At 40.2% G+C, this 25923-nt stretch overlaps 2 protein-coding genes and 1 long non-coding RNA gene across 4 annotated transcripts; 1 reads left to right on the forward strand and 2 right to left on the reverse strand.

Moving 5' to 3' along the window:
- Nucleotides 1-7537: 7537 nt before the first annotated feature.
- On the reverse strand, nt 7538-9249 carry LOC113579825. 2 transcript variants are annotated; one of them, XR_003410910.2, is made up of 6 exons: nt 9172-9233; nt 9033-9101; nt 8664-8845; nt 8424-8471; nt 8037-8254; nt 7538-7865 (listed from the first exon to the last, which is right to left on the reverse strand). It is a non-coding gene; the product is annotated as an uncharacterized LOC113579825 (long non-coding RNA). The 2 variants fall into 2 exon arrangements; XR_003410909.2 differs by lacking the exons at nt 8664-8845; nt 9033-9101 and having other exon boundaries at nt 9172-9249.
- A 1752-nt stretch (nt 9250-11001) lies between these two features.
- si:dkey-19b23.7 lies at nt 11002-25923 on the forward strand. The gene is made up of 14 exons (XM_035519940.1): nt 11002-11312; nt 11763-11834; nt 11998-12069; nt 12222-12388; nt 12466-12523; nt 12627-12798; nt 13324-13521; nt 13770-13875; nt 19946-20040; nt 20841-20905; nt 21978-22210; nt 22967-23058; nt 25361-25478; nt 25778-25923. The coding sequence occupies exons 1-9, from the start codon at nt 11301-11303 to the stop codon at nt 19980-19982; spliced, it is 894 nt and encodes a 297-aa protein (XP_035375833.1). The 5' UTR covers nt 11002-11300; the 3' UTR covers nt 19983-20040; nt 20841-20905; nt 21978-22210; nt 22967-23058; nt 25361-25478; nt 25778-25923.
- On the reverse strand, nt 13882-19274 carry si:dkey-19b23.8. Its single transcript, XM_027014017.2, has 3 exons — nt 18926-19274; nt 16343-17023; nt 13882-16128 (listed from the first exon to the last, which is right to left on the reverse strand). The coding sequence occupies exons 1-3, from the start codon at nt 18957-18959 to the stop codon at nt 16043-16045; spliced, it is 801 nt and encodes a 266-aa protein (XP_026869818.1). The 5' UTR covers nt 18960-19274; the 3' UTR covers nt 13882-16042.

Genomic DNA, 25923 nt, shown 5'->3' on the forward strand with positions numbered 1-25923 from the left:
TGGAACACACTGGAGAGATGGAGACATTCAGACCATTATAGTTCTTTGTACATCTTATTTTTCTAGGATGACTGCATCCACATTTTACAATTTTGTCCTTTCTGGAATGTTCAGAAAAAAATTAACAGCAACAAAATAAACTGAATCACAAGTGGAAGGTTTTTCAGTGTATTGTACAGAGGTTATCATTTACACATAATCTTACTGGTGCAATTCCTTCAGCAGTGACCCAGGCCAAAATAATAACCAAAACCCACACTAATGAAATAAAACACCACACTAACTAATCCCAACAACACAAGAAACATACAGCAGACTTCCCCAACTCCCTGATACATACACTCCCTACCACCAGCATCCAACACCAAAGTACCAAAGTACCAAACAAACAATATTTACACTCTTTACACAATCTCAATCTCTCTCTCTCTCTCTCTCTCTCTCTCTCTCTCTCTCTCTCTGTCTCTGTCTCTCTCTCTCTCTCTCTCTCTCGCATATATATTGAGGGCCTTTCACAAAACTCTGAAATTTAGAAGTCACCCTTTTTAAGAAGTAAAGAAACGCATAGACAAATTCAGCCTGAATTACATTTTAAAAAGTGGAAAAACCTCAAATTTCAGGTTAATTGTCCAAACAATATAGCAGATCTCTTTCTGTACAAAAGTACTGAGCCCCTACTAGGTGCACCTTCAGCCAAGGGCCACACAGACGACTCCAGTAACAATGCACCACCCATAGGGGTTGAAAAGACTTTACCCATTTACCCTAAGCCTTTAAATCACTCTTGAACCAGTTCCGAGACATTTTAATAGTGAAGGCCCTCATCCTTAGAAATCCTCCTTCAGGAACATATGGAATGCTTCACCCTACAGTTCCTACACTGCTTCTGATGGTATAGCCTTGGACCATGGTGGTCTGCTTGTTCTGAAGCTGATCATTTACCTCCATTTTACTCAAATTTTTCCCCAAGTTAGTTTTCACAGAGAACTGGTGAGTCATCACTGAAGTCTCCCAGTGAGGCCCAGAACCACTGGAAGACTCTTCACTTGAGACGAAAGACAAGGGCAAGCATGGTAAAACAAAACTCCAATGAATACTGCAAAACAATCTTTAAAAATTTGGCAACTATTAAGAGAACAGTTTGTGTGAGGGGTGTGTGGGATCTCCCACAATGCCGGTGGCTTTATGGATGCAACGTGTTGTGTAGATTTCCGTGATGGAGGGAAGAGAGACCCCAATGATCGTCTCAGCTGTTCTCAGAGTAAGAAGAGAGACCCCAATGATGATCTCAACTGTTCTCACTCGAGAACAGCTGAGATCATCATTGGGGTCTCTGTTCCCTCCATCATGGACATCTACACAACACGTTGCATCTGCAAAGCCACCAGCATTGTGGGAGATCCCACACACAAATTGTTCACCTTTTTGCCATCTGGAAAAAGGTATCGCTGCATCCGGTCCCTCACCTCCAGACTGTGCAACACCTTCTTCTCAGAAGCCATCAGACTCCTGAACTCTGGTTAATTCCAATTCCAAACAAATGGACACTTCTATACACACACACATACACGCATGCTTATATACAGTCATGCACACGCACACACACACACACACACACACACACACACACTGTTTTTGTATCAGACTAGTTGCTGAAGTCAAACTTCACACACATATATGCACTCCTTTTAGACTCTAGCACATTCTTCCTACTTGCTGCTAGAGTACTGTACTAAATCAGCACTGTACTCTGAACCATTCTGGCTGCTACCGGTGTCTTCTATGTTTAGTATAGTCACTGACTCCTATGCACAACCCACATTACATATTCCCAGTATTGCGTACTGGTAAAAATAAATGCACTGTCTGTTCACTGTGTATTGGTCTTGTCCTGTATTTATTTATTGTATGACATTATTGCACTGTATTGTATTTTTTGCACTCGTGTAGAGTGTTATCTGTTGCACTTGTTTTTTTTTATCTTGCACCATGGTCCGGGAGGAACATTGTTTCGTATTTGCTGTATACTTGTATATAGCTGAAATGATGATAAAAGCCTTTTGAACTTTGAACTTGAACTTTGAGAACAGGCAGCATGCAGATCCATCTGTCTGACAGCACGCTTCTGCCTGAAAATCACTATTCGGTGGATCTTGTACAGCAACCCAACTGACCTAAAATAAAAAGTATGATACAATTCTACTAAGGCACCATCAGAGATTTATTACTAGGCGTATGTGTTCATTGATATGTACACATGCATTTGTTTGCATATCTGCCAGTATATTTCCTTCCTCTTCCTGTCCATCTCTGCTTTTCTCTGAGCTATCCCTGCTCCTTTAGGTTAAATTCTGAGACTGAGCTTCCCTGTCCTGTCCCAGGACCAATCTCTACTATCATGAGGTCGTTTGTTACTGTGTGCCTGACAAAGGAAACCTTTGACCTTCCCAAGCTGGCCTTCCACCAGACCTGGCCCTGGATATTGACACACTACTGCCATGTCACACTTTAGAATTTAAGACTATAATATCAATTTAATCCCTCCCCCACTTGCTGCGATCATTATTCCTAGTTCACATTTGCTACCTTTTCTTCATATCAAATATGTCATCATGCTGTCAGGTGTCAGTCAGAGGAGGATGGGTTGCCCTTTATGAGTCTTGGTTCCTCTTGAGGATTCTTCCTCTCAGCCTCTGGGAGCCACTCTCACCTTTGGCTTGCTCTATTAGGGTTTGGGCCAGGACATATGTAAAGCTGCTTTCTGTGAAAACTGCTGTTGTGAAAAGTGCTATATAAATAAACTTTCCTTTGTTTACATTGTTATACACATTTGTTTCATGAATCAAGCTCAATTTGTGTAAACATGCATTTACATTTATGGTATTTAGTTGACACTTTTATCCAAAGTGACTTACAATTATTACTGAGTACAACTTGAGCAATTGAAGGTTAAGCGCCTTGCCAACAGTGGCAACTTGGCAGTGGTGGTGCTTGAACCAGCAGCCTTCTTCATAACTCCCAAGACAAGTTTGGGAGAAAGTCTCACCATTTTAACGGATGTGTGGGGCTGTCTGAAGGCAGTGCAGAAGATTATTCGACCTGCAGTGGCCATCAGGAGATAGCCTAGAGCTTCTGCTCTTTCAGTAGACATGACCAAAGGCTGCCATACCGCCCTCTCGAATACAACCGGCCAGTCAGAGACAGCTGATCCCTGCGAGGTGTCAGACATGAGGAAACTACATTACCATGGCCTGTAGGATCCAATGTCAAAAATACATATTATGTAGGTGATGGCTAGTAAACGCACTACACCCATGTCGTTTTCAAGAGTACCAGTATATGGATATAAGCGTTTCCTATTCACAGACACCTGAAGGAAGAGAAAATTTCACTGAGGCACTGAGACACTGCTAGAAGTCTCTGTTGCATTAACTGCACAAATGGGTGTACTGCCATATAGTTCTCCTCACACAAGGCCTGTCTAGGAAACCAGGGCAAAGACAGTGAACAAGACTTGGAGATGAGAACAGATGTTTCTCTGTCATGACAATTCACCACAATCAACTTGAACTTAAGGCTGAATGTCTCATCATCCTGCTAAATAACTAACTAAATAATTTATGGTCAGTGAGGAGTTCAAGCCACTTCAGTGGGAACACGCAAAAAGGCAGTACGCTCTGGTAGTCGGGATTACACTACAGATCCCACATAAACTAATCACTCAGTCTGAACCTGAGAATCCTATATCAGGTAACCACAGGTTTTCAGACATTCGGGAATGACGCATCACCATGTTGTACCTGACTGTCTGCGTGGCAGGAGAAGTAGGAGTCTCCGAGGACAGCGTGATCAAGCACATACTAAATTACTCCATCAGTAATTTTATTTCCTTGAGAAGCAGGTGAGCAAGAAAAGGAAAAAGTACAAAGTCTTCTCCACTTTATCCATTGCTGTAGCTATGCATAATATTGACAGTATTTATTACACTCTTGAACTGATGATTTAAAAATACACAACGCTACACCACAGCCAAATACACACGCTTCCAATCATCAAGGACTAAAACATCCGATTTATGTTGATTCCAACAGTTCTTTATTTGGCTTCCTGTGATTCTTTACAAATGACAAAACACAGTGACAAATGATTTTAATTTTATTGGTCTCTGTTTGAATGTCACACATTGTGCATGAACACACACTTGACTGGTGTCACTAATTTCTAATTTCTTTAATTAACCAAATGACAGAAGGTCATAAGGAAGTTTTAGGTTAATGCTTGGGGTGGTGGTGCGGGTGCACCATGCATAGAAGTAATGAAACAGTCAGGAATAATCTGTTGGTAAAATGCAGGAGGGAGAGACACAGCACCTCTAGGTCTTCTTACCCATTCAGGCCTCTTCGTATATTCACACCTGAGCAAAATGTCAACATCATAAAACACATGACCTCATCGTAAATTCATCACTTCACAGAAACACTGAGTAATTGGATAATCCAAAAACAGCAATACCATTGTACCACATGACATCACTATAGTGTGTAATGACTTCCTTTATCCATGATAGAACGATACCGCTCATTACAGGCTGATGGTGATGACTCATCCCGCTGGATCTTTGGGTGCACTTTCACATCAGTAATGAATGGTTGATGGTTGCATTGTGAAGAGCATAAAGTGGCAGTGTAGCAGTACCATTAACTGGGTAGCGGCACTGCAGTGTCAGTCTTGTTCAGAGTTACGCAAGTCAGTATTGGACAAAAACAAGTTTAAAAAGCAGTAAACTTACAGCAGGAACCAAAACTGCATTCCTTATCTAGAAAAGCCAAAATGTTTACATAAATAAAAGCAAAAAAAAAAAAAAAAAAAAATAGCATTGATTTAATGTAAACTGAGTCTGCAAGGACACTTTACTCAATCTGTAGAGAGCTGGTCTTACCTGTGTGGTGCATCCATATGGATGAGGGTGCCTTCTATGGGAAGGAACTTCTGTTTGGACCTTATCTGATTCTCATACAGGAGGTAATTGCCCTCCACCTGAACAGCATTAATTTAAGCTTAAATTAAGTCTTCAGGCACTCCAATATATATTACTGCTAACTTGTGTAACTCTAAACTACTTCCCCTTTGACTCCAAGTCAAACTCACAAATAAGTATGGGTACTACAATGGGACCATACTTTGCTAACCTCTTTGTTGAGAAACATTTTTTAAACAACACACTGGACCTGTAGCCTTAGTATATCTGAGATACATTGATGACATTTTTGGTATTGCTAAATACACCCTCGAAGAGCTCTAAATGCTTACTACTTTGTCCCCTTTCCACCAAGCTCTGGAAAATATGTGGAATATAGCACATCCAGGCATAAGGATAACCTTTTTGGATGTTTCAATTAAGTCTCAAAATTCTTGTTTAAAATACCAATCATGCATTATAAACCTACAGACTCTCATTCCTATTTGCAATACAAGTCTTCACATTCCAAGGTCTGCAAAAACTCCACCTTTACTCACAGCTATCAAGACTTTCTCCAGAAAAGTACAGAAAGGTATGAATATTTTCATAACTGTATTTTCTGAGGAAGTTAAACATGCCTTTGCTAGTGTTTTACCTGTTCAGAGAATTGGCACACTAACCCGTAAACAATCTTCTGTTGAAATAAAAAGTCAGCACCAAAGGAATTCTCATCATCCTACAACTAAAACAGTGGCTAATTTTATGCTTAAACATTTCAGAATCTTACATAAAATGATACAGAATCCACATCTGCATTTTTTAATTTTTTCCCCTCACTTTGTCATTTCCAAACCATTTTGATTACTGTTAGAAACTGCATGGCTGATACTTTCTTAGAGTGTGGATATATCCCCAGGTCTACAGATCACACAGTTTCAAAATGATTAAATTTCCTGTCCTGTAAATTCAAGATCAGTTTCTGTTCCCTCTTGGTCCCATACTGTCAGTCTCCATGCCATTACTGAGGGTGAAGTTTTGAGTAAACTACTTGTGCGAACTAATTATATATATATATATATATATATATATATATATAAATTAATCTCGTATAATCACACACACACACACACACACACACTGCTTTGGATAAATAATCTTTCTAATCATAGCCACATGAGTAATCTCTGTAAACAGGATGTGAGGGAGCTCACTCATGGTCACCATGGTGCCACAGGTGTCCAGGCTGGGGATTAACAAGGCTCTGGTGCTGTCCGTAGCCATCGGTTTGCAAGACGGGTTTGGTGGGTTGGTGCCGTCAGGCTTAGTGGGAGGGATGGAGCGAGTGGTGTCTGAGACCACCATCCTACCTTCAGGTAGGCGCGCCGTGAACGTGAGGCAAACGTTAAAATCTTAAAGTATAACTTTGTTAATAATTTAAAGGCAGAATGACATTATATATTCCACACTCAATTTCCACAAATTCTGAAGATTAGCTTACTGCCTTTCTGATGGCTGGTGAACGTCAATAGCTGTACCCCAGGTCTGGAGAGTATTCTGTTTATAACAATATAAAGATTGGAATTCCTAATGTTGGAATGAAGTCATTAACTAGCTGACTATAATTGCGTGTTTGCCCGTAGTCGCAGCTGAAAAGTTAGCTGTGTAAAACAAACAGCAGAAGCTGTGGCACTTGTGGTACTCCAGAAATCTGAAACCTGAAAATTAGTTCCCAAAAGAAAACTGGAGAGATCTAAAAACAAACACTAACCACTCAGTCTTGTGTGTGTGTGTGTGTGTGTGTGTGTGTGTGTGTGTGGGTGTATGCCTATGCATTACTAAACAACTCTCTAACAGGAAATTTGCAGCCCTGGACAAGGGCATGCTTCACCTTGTGTGTCATAACATCAACTGCACTGACTTCCACCTTAGCAACCAGGTCTTTGAAACTCAGGTCCTGCACATATCAACATCAGTTATTCATGTTTAGCCTTTTCCACAGGTATCATCCATCATCACACCAGCACATCCTCAACCAGCTGAACTAAACACTGGAACACATGCTGTGCCTTAAGTTACAAAAGGCCACAAGATGGCAGCAAAGGTACAGTTTCTTTTTTACCATTAAAACTACTGTTGTATGTCTTACAAAGTGCTACAATTGTTATGTATGTAAATAAATTCTCTAGTAATATATTGCTGCATTTGGTGTAATGGTGTAATTTCGCATGCAAAATTCATATAAATTGTGACATTAAGCCAAAGCAGGTTGTGTTTATTGGTAGGTTTAAAACTTTTTAGCTATACACAAGACATGATTGATTGTGTGTTGGAAACAAAATGTAACAAGGAGTCACCTGGTTCTTTCAGATCAAATACCACCTCGGTGCTATAGCTGTAGTGCTCCTCTTCAGGGGAGATAATGAAATTAAAGGCCAAGGCTAGGATGTGTCACTTATAATGTCCACCAGTTAACTGAAAGAAGAATCCATCCACTCCAAAAGCAGTGATTTGAAGGCCATGCCCAAATAGGTCACTCCAAATCCATAACAGCGAAGTGCAATACCTTATAAGTGATAGGTCCCACCTCCTGGGTGACCAGAGCGTGGGAGAAGGGAAGCTGGAGTACATAGGCATGACTGCCATTGTGGAACACCACTTGGGTCAAATTAAGCCCTTGGAGTTGTGCTTCTGTCCATGCCAAAGTGGTACCCCCAATTGTCACACTCTAGGTACACGTCAGCAGCGAACACACCCAGGGTGACCGAGAGCATCTTGGTACATACGGCGTGCGGAGGAGTTGAAAGCGGCAATGTTGAGTGTCAGGCCAAATAGCATCCTCCCAGTGATAAACATAAAAGAGGTCCACTGACATAGACTGAGCATACTGGCTTTCAATGACATGACCCTGCGGATGCGAATGAAGGAAGGTCAGTACCAAACAGGTTAAAAAGTATCTATAAAGGGCATTTCATTTTCATACAAGCTGATTTCATCACACTAAAGCAGTGTTAACACTACCATCAACAAAATCCGTACAAGCTGAAAGTGGGATGGTTCACCGTTTATCTTTATTTACCTTTATCTGGGCTCCCCCAGCCTCTGCTAGGATCCTGAGCTCCACTCCATGATATTTCAGGCTGGCTTTGTAACCATGCTCACGCATCTCATGGTCACTTAGCACTCTACCACCCGCCCCCAGTCTCATTCCTCTGTGTCTGAACCAGCCTCGTACCAGAGGAGAAAGAGCAGGGGTTTATGACGAGAGCAGGTGAAGGCCATCAGCTACAGCCTCAGCTGAGGAGAGGGAGACAAGAAAAGATGCTAAATGTAAAGAGAGAAGAGATGAGAAGAGAGGAGACAAAATGAGACTTAATGGTAGTCTGTAGCTGACACCTTCACCTAGTCTAGAAAAGAAGAGAAGAGCAAAGACTAAAATGGTAGAATAAGGGAAAAAGGTGAATACCTTTGTGCAGGCCACAGAAATCTCAACTGGGATTGATGTCCCTTCGAGCTGGAAAATAATGAGAGCATTAACTGCTTCCATTTGGATGCCTTGGTCCTCACAGACAAAGAGACAATATGAAGCAGTGATAAACTTGCACTACACAACATTAATAAAAAAGGACAGTGATATTCAGAGAGATTTTAAGCAACACATTGAGTGGGTGGCTGCACAAATGGATGAATTCACATTGACTCGAACCTTGATGGTATAAGAGAGAGGGGAGGAGTAGCCACTGCGCACTAACATTCGTGTAACTGTGGCAGAGAATGGGACCCTAACACTGCAGCCTCTTCTATTGTCTGGAGTGCTCTGGGGGTGACGCCTGGTTTGTAGAAGATCACACGCCCTGCCAAGAGTTGCTCAGCTCTGTCTGTAAATGCCTGGAGTCATTTATTGAACATGACCATTAGAGACAAGAAGGAGAAAGCCAAAACCTGACTTGACAAACCATTACAGCCTTTATTAAAAGAGCATTTAAAATCTCCACTAGGTGGCGGCCTGTCAAACAAGGGTCACCAAATCTCCATCTATTCTATTTCACGTTAGAAATCGGTAGTTTGCAAGTACCTTTGACTGCAGATCAAACTATTCCACTCCTTCATAAGAAACAACTGGGATCTTCCACTGAACTGATACCTTAAAAGAAATGTATAGTTTTCATTTCTGTCTAATCCCCAATTCCCACCAAGCCTTAGGAACTACTTACTGCTCCAACTCTATGTAGTTCTCCTCACAGACGATTTCTCTCATGCTCCAGGGCTGGACTAGAGAGCACTGGGTAAGCATGTATACTCATGTATACTCCCTTAAGTCTGCATGTTGACCAACCACATGTGGAGGCAGAACACAGTGTCTCTCTGCAGCCACACAAAACAGGAATCAAAACACAGTCGACTTACAGGATACAAAACAAGCAGTCAGCCAGGATGTTTTTATGCATTAGGAGACCATTATGGTGTACAACCTACGCCATTATCTACATAGTAGGCAAAGAAAGAGGTACAGGACAACAGGTGTCCATAGTGATTTAAGACTACGGTGTAGCCACATTCTGCAGCCCGCTTCTTAGACAGGAAGTGGATACCACAACTGTCTGTAAGACAGGAAATTAGGTCATATATCTATTACTGACCATAGAGGACATGCGGAAAGATATATTTATAAATATAATAATTCCCATCACCTTCAATATAAAAGTGCACAACACTCCCCAAAAAGCCAGCCTTGGCTGACAACCAGAAATGCCCTTCATGACACTTTGTTATAAAGGCCCCTAGAAGTGAAAAAACATTATTATAAGATAAAAAGTTAGTTACAATTTTTTCCTGAACACAATGGCAAGCATTTGTTAAAATGTTACTGAATATTGAATACACAGTTCTTGAATAAAAGCATTCTTAAACACATTAATTTGATTTAACTAAAATTACAATTTACTGCCACTGATTTGACAGCTGTGGAGAAGTGCTCTGGTGCAGACCAACTTCCTATTGTGGTGAGTGAGATCACTTTCCTAAATATTTTGGGTGAGTCACACTAGAATGACATTGCACAACAGTAGGGCAATGACTATCTTCTCTCATGACTTTGATTAATTCGCAACTTCCTGCTTTTTTGTTATGGGATTCTGGGCTGCTTTATGACCCATTTCAGTTCTTTAAAAACATGAAAATGCTACAATAAACTTCAATCTGTTCAACTAGTTAAAGGAGGAGATTTCATAAAGGAAAGAAACCTAGCAATGGGGGAAAATGTAACCCACACCCAGACTTGAGTATCTGAATTCCTGCTAACGATAGTACTGGTACATAGGCCTAGTACAATATAAAGAAACGTTTCAAACCTTTGAACCCATGACTTACCAAAAGGTGCAGTGACTGAGGTAGAGGCCTATATGCAGAATTCTAAAGAGATCGACAGACTCAGTGGTCAATGTTCCTAAGCAAATTCAGGAGTAAGCAGTGAAATATATTAGCCTATTCAAGTCTGCCACACACACACATATATTTAAATTTTTTACCAAGGAAACATATTCCTTGGTGTTACTTTACCGTTAACTCATGTATTTTTATTTTTTCTTTTGGCTGTTTGTTGAACTTGAAAACTGTGAATAGTTCTGAAGACAGCGCCACTTTTAACATGTGAGAAAGAGGCGTTCTACTAAAGTGCGCTTGTTAAAATTTTGTTCAATAACAGTGTTGTACCTCAAGCAGTACCTGCCTCTGAGATCGAAAAAGCTAAGCACATCTGCGTGAACTGTGATTTACTTAATAAGCAAAAACCAACTAAACACAAAATACGCAGCATATGACGTCAGGTACCTAATACTCTTGTGTATAACCGAAAACACGTTTTATAAATTGGTGGGGTGTGGCGATACCAGTGAAGGTCAATATTATATTATATTATATTATATTATATTATATTATATTATATTATATTATATTATATTATATTATAGATATGCTATTTTTGTACTCGAGCAAAGTAAACCATTGTGCTCTTTTTACACTTTTTGTAAACATTCAGACGATCCCTTACCCAGTAGGCTAGTTTACCTAAAAGATGACCAGAGCGAAGCATCCACATTATGTGGAGAAATAGATGGGAGATGTCCTTTTAAAATGCGAATGCGAAATAAATATACCGCTGAATTCAAATAATTAATAGGCTGTGCAAAAATAAAAAGTGTATTGGGTTAATGTGCTAAAACGTACTAGGAATAGGATGCATTGTTGAGCTCTTTTGAATGTAGAGGTGCCAGTTCGTAACTGCAGCTGAAGATAGCCGTATTAAGAAGACCGTTTTCCTCAGCGTTGTGCTTATGAAGTCGACATGAGTGAAAGTGTAAGTATAATTATGAAAATGCTTGCGTTTAGTATGTATTTCGTTTTACAGACTGTTTATATAATTTGTATACGGGATGTTGCAGAACAGGAACAAATTTGAAAATAAATAATCGTCAAATTTAAGTGATATAGGCGTGTTTCTGGATAAATCGTTGACATATTTTTCTACCTTCTCACTCGATGAGGATGAGGATGAGAGTCGGGGAGGGGGTTGTTGCTAGGAGACAAGACATGGATGATGGTGGTGCCTGTACAAGCCAATTAAACAGGATTTGCTTTCCTTAAAATATAAGTGTGTGTGTGTGTGTGTATATAAATGTCTAAGGTGTTTCCTAGAGTTACAATTTAAAAAGAAATAAACAAACAAACAAAAAAAACCCAACAACATTCAAATGAGCCTGTGTTTAATATATCTTTATATCTTTAACTGTCCTTTTGTGGATAACAGAAAAGAGAAAGAGAACAGAAGAGAAGACTACAGCATTTCTTGTCTGACCTGGCAATACTGGGATCATTACAGGTTGGAGCAGGGAGATTTTTTTAGCAGTGTTGTTTTATTTTTCTAGAAATGATCAGATAAATTATTGCTGACACCATAGCTAATACTGGTTTTCATCTTTGGGTTATGCATGTACTGATAATCCCACTGTGCTTTTTCCTGCTCAACTTCTCATTTTTTGCAGGGGTTTTGTTATTTTCAGCCCTGGCTGAGGGGAAAAGAAGAACTATTGCTAACTGTTGTCAATGAAGATCTGGTTGGTTTCTATCTGTTTCTCTCTTTTGTCGTGAATTACTGGTCATAGTACCATGAATTCTACATTAATTGTTGGAAAGCGTACCACAGAGAGTGAAAGTGGGATTATAGATTTCACCTTGGATAATTATGGTTGCCTACTATTATCCCAAGGGATGGCGTTCTCCTGGCTTTCCAGTATCAGTTGCCTCTTCCTTCACCAGCTCTACATGTAGTAGCAGCTGTAGCCTGGCCAGCGACTATGGCAGCTCCCCTTTACCTGGGGAAGGGCCTCAGCCCAGGCCTCAGCCTCCTGCGGCTTCCCGACAGCAGGCCACCAGGTAGAGAAGCTCACAAACTCCTTCACACTGTAGAGATATGCTCAGCTGAGTCATCCCATCTCTGTTTTGCCCTATAGAAGTACTGATTCCCACCTTCTCCCAGCTTCGCCCAGTGAGAGGGAGATTGCTGTGCCTGTGAGTAATTCTTTTATTTTGCTATTTTTAATACTTCAGTACTTTAAATGTAAAGTATCAGAGAAAATTAGATAAAAACCCATTTATGTGTGTGTAAACACAGGAAATGAACTGCACCCTTTTCCTATTGGCTGGTTATGCTAAATATGGCCGGCCATATGCCTGGATACGATCCAATCATGAGCGCTTGGTTAACATCGGAGGCAGTGATTCGCTGGTCAAAGACACCCCTATGAAGCTCAAGTCCATTACAGACTGGGTTTTAACCTCTCAAGGTTGGCAAGCTTTAGGCCAGAAACATAATTTATGTATGTATACAAATGCAAAAGCCATCCTACACCCTATGTGGTGTAAACGCCCAACCCTGTTGTATATACTTAGTATGCGTTCTTGTGTCCCCGTGGAGGTAGTAAACTCCGGGACAATACAGGACAACTTAAGGTGTTGGCAAACTAACTCTTATTCATGTGAAGCTGATGGCTTCATTCTATTATATCCTGTGCCCTCTAGCTGTAATGTTCAGAATACAGCTAACACTTGTGTTGCATTATGAATTGTCAGGTGATGAGCTTTAGAATGAAACCCTGTTTGCCAAAAGGCTAAAATCATATACTTACATAAGGTATGTTTTAGGCCTTGTTCATGTTTAATATAAATCAGGATTAAAATGCAAAGCACCTAGAATTGAGTCATAGAGGACTTCTGCTCTTTTGCTGCTTCTTATAACAACACACCAGAACCTGCCAGTTGTTATAGTGCTACTGATGGCCATTGTATTCTTTTGTGTATTTTACTTACAGGAACAAGGGTGTGGGACATAGTGAATGAGTTGGTGGGTCTGTGCACAATGCCCCCTCCAGACAATCCTTTCTCTCTGGATATGTGCTACCTCCAAACCCTACCCCTGCCCAAGCGCTTTCTGGTCACTGGGGCCCTCCTTAACTTCCTAGAGATGATTGTGGTTCAAGGAATTCGAGAGGAACCATTCTATGATATGGGTGTGTGCAGACCTGGGAATTCTGAGACTACTAAGAAGGCTAAATCCTACAGCCGACCCTGGTTTTACCAATATGATGGAAGCTATCAACAATAGCATTTTATATTTCTTTTTACAGATATGTTAGTTATGTTTGATCTAAGTTACTTTCAGTTAGAATTATGCATTGGAAATCCTTTTGCAGTAGATTTTGTAAGTGTAGGGCCACTGTCACCCAGAATATTTTAATATTCTCTTCTTTTATTCTAGTGGTGGAGGAGATTGAACCATTGAGACGTATGCATTTCCAGAGTTTCACTGAAGTCCAGAAGCTCCGTGGTATGCAGAGCGGAAGCCCCACGCTCCTAGATGAGCGGTGAGTCTCACACCACCATGGCTATTCCTAGCTCCTGTCGAGAGGACTATAACCTGTCTAAGCACGAAGGAACAGAAGCAAGCTCTGGCAGACAGGTGACATTTAGCACCAACTGACCAGAGGGCCCAAGCAAATATGGACTTTTAGGAAAATCTTTTACAGCACTTACAATGTGTTGTTAACTGTGCAAGAACTCTCCACAGAGCACATGTAGTGCTGAATCATGTAATCGTCATTTATCTAATTATAGAACTGTGATTCATGTCTGGCATTGCAGATATCCTTAATCAGAATTTTCACTGCATTTTGCTCATTTTGAGTCTGGTTCCCTGATGTCTGGGCTCATGGGATTTGCCAATGGATATTAAACAGAACATTATTAAGGCATTGAATCACTTCAAATCTGTGAAATCAAAGAAACTACCCTATTAATCTACAGTCTACAAAGGTTAGTGCTAGGAGCACTTAAAAGAAGCCCAAGCAAATGGTCAAGGCAATTAATTTTCTCTTGAGATGTTTGCATTGCACCGCTTTTCAGTAGCAGAAAAAAAAGGCTTCATAGAAGGCAAATAATTAATTAGTGTATAAAAGTTTAATTTTTCAGAAAAGACACTTATTTAAATATGTACAGAGAACTTGTAAAACAAACATGCACATTTACCAGACATAAAAAAAATGCACTGAGCACACAGATCTTGCATGCAGGCCCACTGTCTTTGTATTAGGAGTTATACTTTAATATGCATTAGAATAAAACCTGTCAGAATAAAAACATTTCTAGACAGAATGTGTAACAGCAACATTATAGGGGCTGCAGAAGGTATATACTGAACAGCTGAGACTGAATTGACACCATTCAAGGTTGTTTAGAATATTTAGCCTATGCTGCTTAGGCAAGAGATCACTAGAGCCCTTCACACTGTTAAACCCCTGCACAAGTTGCATCAGATGCAGCATTGTCTGTAAACCCTTCCTGCAATTAGCAAAAATCAGCTTTTGGATGTCACCATCTGAAAAGGTCACTAGCTTAGTACGATTTTGCTAATAAAAAAAATAATAATAATAATTCATAATAATAAATTACCCCCCCCAAAAAAAACACCCCCACAAAACTTGATATTCTGGTTCAGAAACTTGCCAAGTCATGAAAACAGAAAGGGAGAGGAACAGAGCTGGGTACATAAGGGAGTCTAGAATGACCGTTTGAATGCAGGTGCACAACAAGAATTCCACACATTACTGCTTAGGGCACATGGTGTTCTCTTACTCATTGCACACAAGAAATGTACAGGCACTTCTTTTCTCTTGGGAGCCAGCATCCTACCTTATTGCATATCTGAATTTTTGCTGAGAGGCAAACTAAATGGCAAAATAGGTTACATTTTATCATTGTTATTCTACAGTATATTTTGTCTGGCCCTTTAAATGTAGCATATTCTATTTGCTTTCATAGTAATGGAATGCAAGATAGGGAACCAGAACTAATTTGTTACGCCTCTGCCGGTGTGTTAAACATCTGTTTGTGCTAGTTACAACTGTAATTTTGGGAGGTAATCACCTTGTACTTGAATTAATCTGTTTGAATTAGCTATAATTGTCTGCCTTTGCACATGCAATTTCAGACACCATTCCTGGCATCTCTAATGTGACACATCCAATACAAAACAGATGCATTTCCTGATTTTACTGCTCACTGATCATGTCTGCTCACCTCCCACATACTCAAAGCAGAGCATAAGAAAAAAAGTAATAAATAAACATTATTAAAATTAACTCTTCCTGTTAAACTCTGGTTAGATTCATTTCTGTTGACATTCATTTGCAAAAAGCTGCATATGGTCCCAAGGTACTGAGACCAGGACACAACAGAACTACCAACGAGATGAATAAAAAAATGAAACAACTGGCCAAGAACAGTTAACCCCCCCCCCTCCTCCCCTTTCCCCTTGTCAGTCATCAATTACTCTGTCCAGAAAATTTGGCATCAGTTCAAACAGACTCCAGTCTGCGAAAACTGTACTTTTGTGTGGAAAGGTTTGGATTCGAGTTCTTGCTGTGGCTGTTCTTTTACTTGGTTAGAAAGGTGGAAAGGAAGAAAAAGTGCCTTCATATTGGTAAGATCCCATAGGGGTCAAGAGGTCGAGTAGCAGGATTAACTCTGGGCATCTCAGTGCCAGCTGTCGGAGGCGGAGCTCCGTCTAGCCATGGCTCTCAGAGGACTGCGGGACATGGAACCCTTCTTCTTCCAGCGAACTGTGTTCATGCACAGACATGTACAGTGTTACACTTCAGCAAAAACACACATGACAATTCCTAATGCACACAAATGTCTAAATGTTTATAGCCGAGAACAAACAAGCCTCTTCTGATTTAAAAAATAAATAAATAAAGGTGAAGCTTCCGACTAAGGAGGCTAACTGCTGCTTGATCTGTACACAAGCTACCAACTCCCCTCTGCCCCGCTCACCTTTTCCCAGGCTTGATGGCAGAGTTGACCCTTTAGACCCCTTAGGGTTGGCAGTGGCCGCTTCATCCGCCTTAGTGATGCACTCGGGCTGTGGCAATGTGGTACAGCCTTCCTGCCAGTCATTCAGTGCCCTCTGAAATGAATGGGCCAGACAGGCAGTCATGTCTTTTGCCCTTTCCACACGGCTGCACCAGAACACCCTGCACTGCAGCTGCTGACCTGGTTGCCTGCAGATGTAGAGGAACACGTTGGGGCGGGTGGTGTGTGAGGCGCAGAAAGCGATGTCGTGCAGGTACGTCTTGGTGAGCTGCCTCCCCGTGCTCAGCTCCTTGACCTCCACGTAGCGCTGCCGCACCACTAAGGCGTGATCCTTGGACAATTTGCCAGGCGTACCATCCAGGAGTGGATCAATGGCATCCTCTGCCTGCTTCAGGTCCAAGGAAAAGATCTTCTTGGTACCCAGGTAGTGCACCTTGAAGATGGGATCGCCATGGGACAGGCTCTCGGTGCGGTCACGCCGGAAGTGCTTGCGAAGGGCCGCGGGTGAGTTCTTCAAAGTCTGCATAAGGTGAAAGGAGGCCAGAGACATGGCAGAGCAGCTCAGGAACTGAAACACGTTGAAGACGAATCCTTTTTTCAGTGGTGTTGCCAGCATCAAATGGTAGATTTTGGCCACAAGATCTGAAGGGAAAAACAAAAATGCAGTCACCTGGAGATCTGCAAGGTGCATTTACAGAAATGCATTGCGTCACCTTTTTTAGCTTGGTGCGATACTGACAACCGACTGCAAGGCTCCCAAATGCACTCAGTATTCCAACATTAGAGTCAATAATATGCAACCCTTTGCAGAGAACAGTGCTCAGCCCAGGATCAGTTGCACCTGTGACGCACTAACTCAGAACATGCATTCAAGGTGCATCAAAAATTAAACAGGCTATATCCATGTCTACTGTGGGTGAAAACTACCATTGTGTCCAGTGTCACATGAGTGGCTTCCTCCAAGGAGGAGCGATGCAAAGAAAACAAGCCAGTATGTAGAGGTCTAGCCCATGAGTGTTTGAGTGTATATTGCTTTTGTTTGAGGCTTGTTTAACCCAAAAATACCATAGGCTTGTCCAATAACACCAAACTGTTAGTGTTTGGACAACTTCAGCATAAATCTGGTTAGCCTGCAGAATTAAATAAGCCTCAATTGAAATGTGAGCTTGCAATCTCATGAATGTGTCCATTAAGTAAAATAAGTAAACCATAAACTTGAACTTTTACCTTTAAGGTCCACAGCGCTTGCAGGCCCTTCTAGTCAGGCTAAAGGAGCTGTATACTCTGCCTTGCCAAAAACAGTAGACTGGCTTTTTGAAACTTGCTCATGACACAGTTAACCAAGCCTGGGTTTATTTATCGGTCACATCCAGCTGGTGTTCAGTAAGAGTTGGCTATACGAATGCATAAGAATGCTTACAGCCATTCAAGTGTTGTCAAAGATTTCCCTTTGTCTCCGTTTCCTGAAAACATCTCACTTTTTTTTGAAAGCACACTGTTCACCCTGCATTCCAAAGTATTGTATGGCACAGTTATATTTTTGTCCCTCCTTTCTCGCCCATTATTTTAACATCCCTAGCTGCATGTGATGTTAGTGGGGAATTGGACCACCGACTGTTTTAGCAATGACGGTAATTGTTGAGCCAAAGCCTCAGACAGGAAACAGCTTTAGTCCACATCCCCACCAAAGCATTTCTTGTCCAAAAGACAATGGCATGCCCGGATTAAGGAACACCAACAAGAGATGATCTAGACAGTGATTTGCCCAGCTGTCAAAAATAGTTAAAGACTGCAAATAAATAAATAAATAAATAAACAAACAAACAAATAAATAAATAAATATTCCATGCCTATTTACAAACAGGAGACCTCATCTGAATGACTTAGGAAAGAACCATATTTGATACAGAAAATACAACACTAAAAATAGTATAAATTAAGTACAACATTACAAGAATTTGGCAGAACGTTGAGGGGGTAAACCAGCACAAGGTCAGGCAACAAATATGCAATGACAATCAATTTAATGACCTGATGAGACCACATTAAATGTTCATTACAGTAGCTGTCTCTAACGTCTGTGAAATGAGACGCTTTTAGCTAACGTTACACAACTTTCCCCTCACGTTCTAATAAGGTGTTTCATACAATCTGGGTAACACTGACAAAGTTACCAGGGTTCACGTGAACTCAAATACATTTAAGGAAACTTGGAAAATAAACAAAACGGTACGATGCGTTTGCATGCCGTATAGACAAATCCTGTGGGAAAGCAGATACACAAGGACATTGGGGAAAGCCATTCAACTTAACTGCCCACCTTAAGCGCTAACGCCCTTAAATGCATGTTAAACATGAAGCTGTATAAATTGACCGGTTAGATACCTCGATGCGAATATGCTAAAAATCAACAGCTTAAATACAATAAAAAATAAAAAGATAAAACATCGCTAAAGTAATGAGTTTCCACGCCTATGTTTAACCACGTTCAAGTTGACGTTCAGCCCTACTAGGAAAATTATCGTTAAAGATATTCGTACTTACCTCGCATGCACTGAACATTTGAAGATTTCCACATAAAGAAAAAGTGGTAGGTTTAGACACTCGGGACACCGGAGATGATTTTTCACACTTACAAACAAATCTCTAACGAATCTGTCTGAACACCTCACTGAATGTTTTTAACATTAAAAAAAAAAAAAGTTACCTCCAAGAAAATGCCACACCTGACCAGCACACACACACAAAAACCGCCTAACGTATTTCGTGCATCTCCAAATAAATCAGGTTTTAACCAGGGACCTTTCAAGGTACGAGAAAAACGCGTGTGCCCCTTCTTCTCGCGATCCGCGCCGCCGCTTACCTCACCACAGCCCGACGAGCTGTGACTCACGCGCGCGATAGGACACACGTGTTTTTAAAGCGTGGGCGCGCCTCGCAGGTACGAATCACCAAGCAGAATGGAACGTCAACCTACTCGAGGCTATAGAGTCTCGACCGAAGGACGGACCCCAGAAGTATTGTTTTTATTTATAGGAAAAAACTGTGGTAAGAGAGAGTGGCATGAGTTATCCACGTGTATTAAACTGCTGTATATGGATACTGGATAGGACATGTCTAGTGTCTGCGAAAATATGTACCTCTAAAAAAAATTAAAAAAAAAAAAAAGATGTAAGGCACGTTCTACTGAATTACCCTTTTCACAAAACATTTCCTGTACCAGACATGAAAAACGCACGCTGGCCAATGCGAATGTGTCCTGCATTATTAGTGATATTTCTGATGAGGTATTATGAGTGTAATATTCAAGCTAATCGGTGTCTCAGTACATTCTGAAAAGGCAGTAAGTGAAGCAGGCTAAATGGCACCGTGTGTGTAGACAGAGGAGAGAACACAGAGTTTCTGTGTAATCAGCTCACAGGTCTGGCCAGCACACCCACCCTCCACTTTTAGCCGCACAGAAGTGCCATTATTGAGGTACCAGTGACGCCACCCACAGCCCCTTCCCTGGCTAACGCACACATACTCACCACACCACATAAAGCCATGTTGGTTTTTTTCCAGGTGTTTGACTTCCAGGGCCCAGTGTGAGGATGACTGAACATCTGTTAAGGAACACGTCTTGACGTAACAACTTTATAAGAAAATGTCAGCTAATGGTGAGGATGGGACTGAAAATAGCTGTGGATCTCTGTGGCTCTTTGTTTCATTATATTCTGGATATCTATCCTTCAGTGTCTTTAAGGGGTTTGTAGGAAAGCATGTTTATTTGCATTAACCCTCATTAAGATGGAAAATAAAATGTTTTGCTTAAAAAATCTGGTGAAGTTAATATAAAAGTAAATGCAGTTCTGCAATACACGGTGGCATGTGCGGATAGTCCCATTGTGCCCTGCCCTCCCAACCCTTCCAGCCTAATTACCTGTTTCCTCTCCACAATTTCCCTTCTCATTAGACAGGAACATGGGACTGTTCACTTAAAAATGTGCTCTATGTGGTTTTATCATGTCGGTGGTAAAAAAAAAAAAAAAGAATTAAAATATAAGCGCACTAGTTTTCAAATAGGGAATAATGATGAACTGAGAACGGCTTACTATTAATTCATCCCAAGTTTTAAAAAGCCAACATCCTGATGCTTATCTTAAGCCGCTTTGTGATTCCTTTGGGAATTTAGCATTTGTTTGCTATTTGATTTTTAAGATTATGAGTCTTAATGGACTATAAACAGGCCATTGTTTTTTTGTTTTTTTTTGAGTCAGTATCATGGTACTATCAAACAGTCAATGCAAGGTTCAGCATGGGTCTCCTGCTCAGTGTGCCGCATCCTATTGAGCAAAAGCATGAGATCACCACAGATCATTCCAATAAATGAACTTCACCACAGATCATTCCAACAAATGAACTTCTGCTCCCTAACCACTCCTAAACACTGTTCTTCTTTTTCTTTCCCTTTTTAAAGTGAGTGCAGATTGCACAGGGATCATGTGCTTCGAAGGGGATTTTGGCTCTGTGTGCATACAGGATGTGAGTAGGACTGATGATGATTTCATTTTTGCATTATAGCAGTTGTAAATAAATGTAACTTTATTTATAGAGCTTGTTTAAAACAACAGATGTTGACCAAACTCCATTACATCAAAGTCTGATTAATTCAGGCACATAAAAGAGAAAGCATTTAATAAAACACTAGCAAAGTAAACACAGAACACATTGAGGAACAGCACATTATGAAATCATAAGTACAATTATTTATAATATTCAATGTGAACAGGACAATATTCAATTGAAATTAATTCAAAAGGTTCAGGTGTCATATGTGCATTCATAGCAGATACAAAAGAGCAGTGAAATGCAATTCAGCAACTCAAAAGTGCATAATAGATTATACAGACAGCGTAGACAATAAACGGAATGTAGGGCAAAAAATAAGTTTACCGAAAGAAAAAACAAACAAACAAATGTAGAAATAAAACATTGAAATCAACATTCAATAAATTTAATAGGAAGCCAGTGATGGCAGCCAGGGGACATATTTTTCTCTAAAACACCACTCACGGGTTTATCAGTGCCTCTGAGTTGATAGAAGACATCTTCAACAGTTAAATTAGATTTACATTTACAGCATTTAGCAGACACTCATGTCCAGAGAGGCTTACAGTAGAGCTTAAGGTCTCCATGGATTGAATCTTTATGCTAGGCCTGAGTCTAATGATGCCATTAAGTTGGTGCCCTACCAGATGGAAAACACACAAACACATGCATTTTATATAGAAGTGTGTAGAGAAGTAAATAAAGAATTGTTGATGCATTATCTTGACTATAGTTCACATAAGTGTTTCATGAAGAGGTGGGTCTTTAGTCTATGTTTGAAGACAGTAAGAGACTGATGTATGGTGAGGTAGAGTTAATTCTACCATCAAGGTACTAGTACAGAAGGGCGCCTTGAAGAATGTCTTTCCTGTCTCTTAAGATGCATTGGTTCAAATTTTGCCGTATTAGAAACACAAGCTGTGTGGGAGTGCTTGCAGGTAGGAGGGATCAGGCCCATTTTTGGCTTTGTAGGCATGTGACAAGTTTTTTAATTTGATGACTACAGGAAGCCACAGGAGGGAACGCAACAGTGGATTGAGTTGTGTGGCAAAACTGGGAAGACTGTCATGCAATTGCATTCTGAATCAGCAGAAAGGGTCCAGGGCTGTGTGCAGGGAGGCCTTCCAAGAGTGAGCTGCAGCAGTGCAGTCTGGAGATGACAAGGGACTGGGCAAGCTGCTTAGTGCCATCTCTCAACAGAAATGGATGAATCCTTCTGATGTTATGAGAACCCTTCAGGTCTGGGTCATGTTGGTAACATAGGGAACGGATGACGGTTGTCCAGGACCATGCCTAGACATCTTTCATTTTCAGATGGCAAATAAGTGAGATCTCAAAGGAGATTTATTTGTTTATCAGATTTTAGGGCTAAGTCTGAGACGGGTTTACAAGTGTATACATTTGAAAGGAGAGGTCCTAAGTTGTTAGCTGTAGCATCATCAGTTGTTAGCTGTAGCATCATAAGAGGACCTTTCTCACTCTCATTTATCCGAGGCAAGATTTTAGCTATTCAGTAACTGACATGCATAAAGCATTCAAAAGGGACATTTCGATAAATGAATATTCCCAGGTTTCAGTGAGAAGCTGCATTCTTCCTCAAGAAAAGATAACTGATTCATCATTTGGTGAACATCACTACTTGTCTCCACCAAAAAAGGCATAAGCTCAGTTTGAGTGCTTGCGGAATATACTATAGCCCTTTCTTTTCATTAAAACATGTGTCTGCAAGGCAAACTTGTAAACACATGTATACATATACTCTGCTCTATTTCAATCTGTTTTACTGTCACCCAAATTTTCTATAAAACGTGTGCCCTACATGAACAGTTCAATATTGGTAATTATATTTAATTAAAAATATATCAGCTTATTGCATTTATTTGTCTATTATTTTACATTTTTACACCCATAATCATAGACTAAACTTGTAGACTAAACAATGAACTTTAATTACCTACTATGCTATAAGACAGCAGGTTATGTTCTACTTTCTAGATCTCATGAACTCACAAAAATGACCTTCCTGCAAAGCATGAAAGCCAGCTGCACTTACAAGCCTAGAACATGGGGGGAAAGGAATTAAGAAGGTATTTATTGATATTATCAGTGTCTGTGTATTAAAGTCTGTTCACTGGTTAAATTGCAAATTGATTCATATTAATTTGAACAGAAATACCAGCCGCCTTACATTTCTGTTTCCTCAGTTTTCCTGTCCTTTTCTGTGATTACTCCATAGTAGCATTCAGCTGCAACTCCAGCATTCAGCTGCAATTCATATTCAGCTACAGTAATTTAACTTTGGTTTATTTGTGTTCTTAACATATAATTTACTGTATGTGGAAACCATTTCCAAACATTCTGGTCTTATAGACAATATATAGGCATGTCTTCCTGTTTACAGTACGATGAGGCATGCATGACTTTCCACACATTCATATGGGTGTTTTAACAACAAGTCTGTGCTTACTAAATAATTTACTTGCTTGAATACACAGTCTGGCAAAAGAAAGACAGTTTTACACTCTGTAGCCTGCCTGTCCTTTTTTCAAAGTGAAGGTCAGGGGCCTTTGGTCATCTGTTATCAAAGAATCTTAACATAATCCAATAATTATTTTCCAAAAATACTTGTAATTCCTGTTATTATTTCTAAATGGTATACTTGTGGAAGTTTCTCAAAGAGTTCTAAAATGATGTTCTGTTTTCAAGTTAAAATTTTTCTGTATGTTCCTATGCAATCATTTTATTTACATAAAATATGATACTAGGAAAATATGTTTAAAGTTTTTACTCCCCATTGTTGTAGCATAGTGGTGAAATAATCATGCAACCATTCAAATAGTGAAAGAAAGTTTTTTTCCTTGCTCATAGCTGTAGACAAGACTCTACCTTATAAGGAAAATATCTAGTAACTGTCATGACTGTTTCTTAGTCAGAAAATTAACACATGATCATAGTCCAAACACTGAGCTCATGGGTCACATGGCTTTTTTTACTTGGTTGAAACAGTTTCTTTTTACTGCAAAGATATTTAATATTGTACCACATTAACCATAAAGTTCCTTGTAATGGAAAATTAGGAGAATAACCAAGATGTGTCAGGAGTGGAACTTATCAGGGAAAATGTAGCACAGTTGAGTGTTCAACCTTGCATAGCCAGTCTTCACTTTTATTCAACTTTTGCTATTCATATGAACCAGGTCATCCAAGATTATACAACACTGTGACTATACACACTTCACTTGTGCATTTGCAAAACTTGTTTAGCTGGAACAGAACTAAAAGACTGGAGGAGTGGGGCAGAAAGGGTTAAGAAACTCCTTTTAAGAAGTTAGAGCAATGGTCTTATGTTAACAGCAACAACCACTACAACAATTTGTTGATATATTCTTATTATTAAAAATGTGACTGGTGAGGAGTTAAAAAGGATTTATAGAACAGTTCAACAAATTATACATCTGTATCAAGTCTATATGGGGACATAACACATATTACAGGCAAACAGCTTACATAATAAGAAAACAGAATATATGTGGGCAAGGGGAACTCGATTACGTTTTTAAATACAACTAGATTATGAATATTATTAATTGACGTACAGGCACTTAAAATTGAGTACTTTCTTTAAAAAGGAATGAGGGCTGGCTTTCACATGAGAGCTGTGTCATATGCCAGCTGTGGTAGGCGTCGAGTGTAACCGGACCGTCTCGAGTCTTGGTGACCACACAGAGCCACGCAGAAAAAGAAAAGCACACAACGTCATAGACTAAACAGGAAAAGGAGGCAGCTTCCTGTGCTGCAAAAGTTTGGCCAAGTAAGGCTCACTGGTCTGGAGTCTGTTTGGTATTTCAGCGTACTGTAGTATTTTCTGCAGTAAGGCTGGTCACAGATCAGCAAAAAAAGTCTTTTCTCCGCCTTAAATGACGGAAGAGGTAAAATATAGTTAAACGTTACATCATTACAAAAGCACGCAGTAATTAGTTAGTAAAAACAAGTAAAGTCAGCAATCTTTCTGATTAATGCAGGAATATCAGAATTAAAAGCACCAGAATATACCCATAAGCGATGGTGAGACTTTAAAGCATTCATCTGTTATTATGCTGTGCGTAAAAGGAGCCCTTTACGTGCATTTGTACGTTTTCCAAAGGTTTTATGTGTGAAGTGTTCTGTCCCGCAAATGTAGACTAACAGATTTTGGTGTTGTATCACCCCTCATCACGTTAGACTGTAACAGATAGTTTCTTCCCCTCTGTTTCATTTTCGCACTTCTGAAATTTTTCACTGCTGAGAACATTTTTAAAAGTGTCAAACGCAAAATGTCTGTGCAATCAAGAATCTGCTCTAACGTCATGAATGATGGACACATTTCGTGGGCTTTTATCCCTCTCACAGATGCAGCCTTGCACGTTGCTACCAGCGCGCGGTAGTTCTCAGTTAGAGCTTTCTCCCGGCACGCACGTCATCGCAATTTGCGTAGCAAATGGAAAACGGCGAGCTGCGCCCCCACAAAGTAAGCGTCACCCCAGCCTCAGTGTAACGCCTCGTTAGTTCAACATGGAGCTATTGCTGGCGGCAAGGGACCTGTTTTTGAAAGAAAACCGCCCTCTGTCCACTTCCTCCCCACCCTGCACTAATGTGTATGCCCTCAACTCAGTTAAAGCAGCCAGGGTTCTATATTTAGCACTGCATATTAACACCCGAACTGTATTCTCAGCCTAAAGGAATAGTTAATACTCTTACCCAGACACTCAGTAAAAATGGGTGCCAGAAGCAGTTTAAATAATGTGAAGTTACTTTTCTCTTTTTCAGTTTACTCTTCATCATCTTCTTCATCATCATCATCATCATCATCATCATCATCATCATCATTATTATTCTTCTAAAGCAGGTTTTAATGTGTGCTACTGCGGTTAGTGACTAAAATGTAATGAATAAAGCTCTCCTTATTTGTCTCA

This window comes from Electrophorus electricus, chromosome 19, assembly GCF_013358815.1.
Source record: "Electrophorus electricus isolate fEleEle1 chromosome 19, fEleEle1.pri, whole genome shotgun sequence".
NCBI lineage: Eukaryota > Metazoa > Chordata > Actinopteri > Gymnotiformes > Gymnotidae > Electrophorus > Electrophorus electricus.

Bases quoted from the DNA above. Each gene is read 5' to 3' on its own strand.
- si:dkey-19b23.8 (XM_027014017.2), bottom strand. From the start codon at position 18,959: ATGTGGAAATCTTCAAATGTTCAGTGCATGCGAG. The intron at 17,024-18,925 runs GTAAGTACGAAT...TTTTCCCTTCAG, and splicing joins AAATGTTCAGTGCATGCGAG to ATCTTGTGGCCAAAATCTAC. The intron at 16,129-16,342 runs GTGAGCGGGGCA...GCATGAACACAG, and splicing joins GCCATCAAGCCTGGGAAAAG to TTCGCTGGAAGAAGAAGGGT.
- si:dkey-19b23.7 (XM_035519940.1), top strand. The intron at 12,524-12,626 runs GTGAGTAATTCT...GTGTAAACACAG, and splicing joins AGAGGGAGATTGCTGTGCCT to GAAATGAACTGCACCCTTTT. The intron at 12,799-13,323 runs GTTGGCAAGCTT...TTTTACTTACAG, and splicing joins CTGGGTTTTAACCTCTCAAG to GAACAAGGGTGTGGGACATA.